The sequence below is a fragment of the Dipodomys ordii genome, unplaced genomic scaffold (genome assembly GCF_000151885.1).
Source record: "Dipodomys ordii isolate 6190 unplaced genomic scaffold, Dord_2.0 Scaffold63, whole genome shotgun sequence".
Lineage (NCBI taxonomy): Eukaryota > Metazoa > Chordata > Mammalia > Rodentia > Heteromyidae > Dipodomys > Dipodomys ordii.
This window is the reverse complement of record NW_012267279.1, coordinates 2,290,442-2,292,487: the sequence shown is the minus strand read 5'-3', so window position 1 is coordinate 2,292,487 and position 2,046 is coordinate 2,290,442. Positions and strand designations below refer to the sequence as shown.

The 2,046-nt window shown below is 44.9% G+C and overlaps 1 protein-coding gene across 1 annotated transcript in view; it reads right to left on the bottom strand.

The window, feature by feature from the left end:
• Commd1 (copper metabolism (Murr1) domain containing 1) overlaps positions 1 to 222 on the bottom strand; it is a 121,308-nt gene extending 121,086 nt beyond the window's left edge. Inside the window, exon 1 of the mRNA XM_013022478.1 lies at positions 33 to 222. Within this exon, the coding sequence (XP_012877932.1) occupies positions 33 to 209 (177 nt within the window). The 5' untranslated portion in view covers positions 210 to 222. The remainder of the gene's footprint in view (positions 1 to 32) is intronic.
• Positions 223 to 2,046: the final 1,824 nt, after the last annotated feature.

Sequence of the window (2,046 nt, the reverse complement as noted above, 5' to 3'; positions counted from 1 at the left end):
TCTGCTGTGCAGACCTCCAGGAACCGCAGTACCTTAAGAATCCCCTTCATCTTGGCCAGAAAGGGGCGGAACTCCTCCGGTGGCACATCTGGGTAGAGCTGGCCCCGCAGCAGCTCTTCTGTGATGCCCGGGTGCCCGTGGAAGGCGTCCTGAGCCAGGCCTGTCAGCAGCCCGCTCAGGGGCTTGACGCTCTCAAGCTCGCCCGCCATGCTCGGCGGAGGCCCCGCCCCCACAACAGCTGAGCGCGGCCAGCTACGGGGGCCTAGTTGGGCCTAGTTTAGGCAAAGGCATTCAGGAGAAACGGAAATAAGCGTTCCTCTAGGGTTAACTGTTACTAGCTTCCAGCTTTTTCGGCAAAACCCGTCCCCTTAGAATAGCACCAGATGGCAGCATATTCCGTTCCGTTCTTGGAAGAATCATAGTTCTTCCTCTCATTTTCTTTATCACTTTAAAGAGTCTACTGAAAGGAAAGATCACTTGAAGAGATTGGAAAAAGAAATTGAAAGCGATTGGAGAAATTGCACTATAAGGATGCCAATTTAACTTTTTTTTTTCTTTGTCGGTCCTGGGGCCTGAACTCTGAGCCTGGGCGCTGTCCCTCAGCTCTTCAGCTCAAGGCTAGCTCTCTACCACTTGAGCCACAGTGCCACTTCACTTCTGGCTTTTTCTGCTTATGTGGTGCTGAAGAATCGAAACCAGGGCTTCCTGCATGCAAGGCAAGCACTCTACCAATGAGCCATCTTTCCAGCCCTGCCAATTTGAATAACTATATCGCAGTCCAACTTCTTAACTGAACAGAAGCTACTATTCATATCTAACCACTGTCCAACTTTACCTATGCAAAATAAGTAACTATAGCCTGGTACCGGTGGCTCATGCCTATAATCCTAGCTACTCAGGAAGCAGAGATCTGAGGATCACCTTCCCCGCCTAGTAGCCAGACAGGGCAAAGTCCATAAGATTCTTTTTTTTTCTTTTTTTTGTGGGGCTTGAACTCTGGACCTGGGCGCTGTCCCTCAGCCCTTCAGCTCAAGGCTAGCACTCTACCACTTGAGCCACAGCGTCACTTCCGCTTTCCTAGTGGTTTTATTGGAGATAAGAGTCTCACGGTCTTTACAGTCCAGGCTGGCTCTGAACCGAGATTCTCAGATCTCAGCCTCCTGAAAAGCTAGGATTACAGGCTTGAGCCACCAGAACTGGCTCCTGAGATTCTTCTCTCCAATAAACCACTGAGAAAAAGCCAAAAGCGGTACTGTGGTCAAGTGGTAGAGCACTAGCCTTGAGCAAAAGCAGCTCTGGAACAGTGTGCAGGTCCTGAGTTCAAACCCCAGAGTCAGAAAAACAAACAAACAAAAAACCTATTTCCTAATAACATCATTCTTATTTACCTTTGTATGAGCGTGTTTCTTGTCTTTTGAATTAAAACAGTGACTCTGACCAAAATTCTTCTATACCAAAACAGCAAGTATTTTGTCAACATCCTCTTTTTCAATTCTGGATCAAAATGTACAATTTAAGTTTCTACCCACATAATTACAAAACATTGATTTATTATTTAGCCATAAAAAGAAAGTACTGATATATACTACAATGTAGGTGACATTTAAAAACAAACTGAAAGACCAAGCATAGGTCATTCACACATGTAATCCTAGTTTTACAGGAGGTTGAACTCTAAAGGATGGCAGTTCAAAGCCATTGCAGGCAAAAAAGTCTGTGAGATGTTTATCTCCAATTAATAACTGCCCCCATGCCCTTCCAAAGCCAGAAATGGTAGAACACTAGTCTTACACATAAAAGCTAATGAATAGTACCCAGGCACTAAATTCAAGACCCAAGACCAAAAAAAATAAAATAAATATTGCCAGGTTCCAGAGGCAGTAATACTAGCTATTTGGAAGACTGAGATCAGAGGATCATGAGTCAAAGCCAGCCCAGCAAGAAAGTCCAAGAGACTCTTGTCTTCAATTAACCATCAAAAATGCTGGAAGTAAAATTGTGACTCAAATGGTTGAGTGTTAGCCTTGCATAAAAAAAGCTCAATAG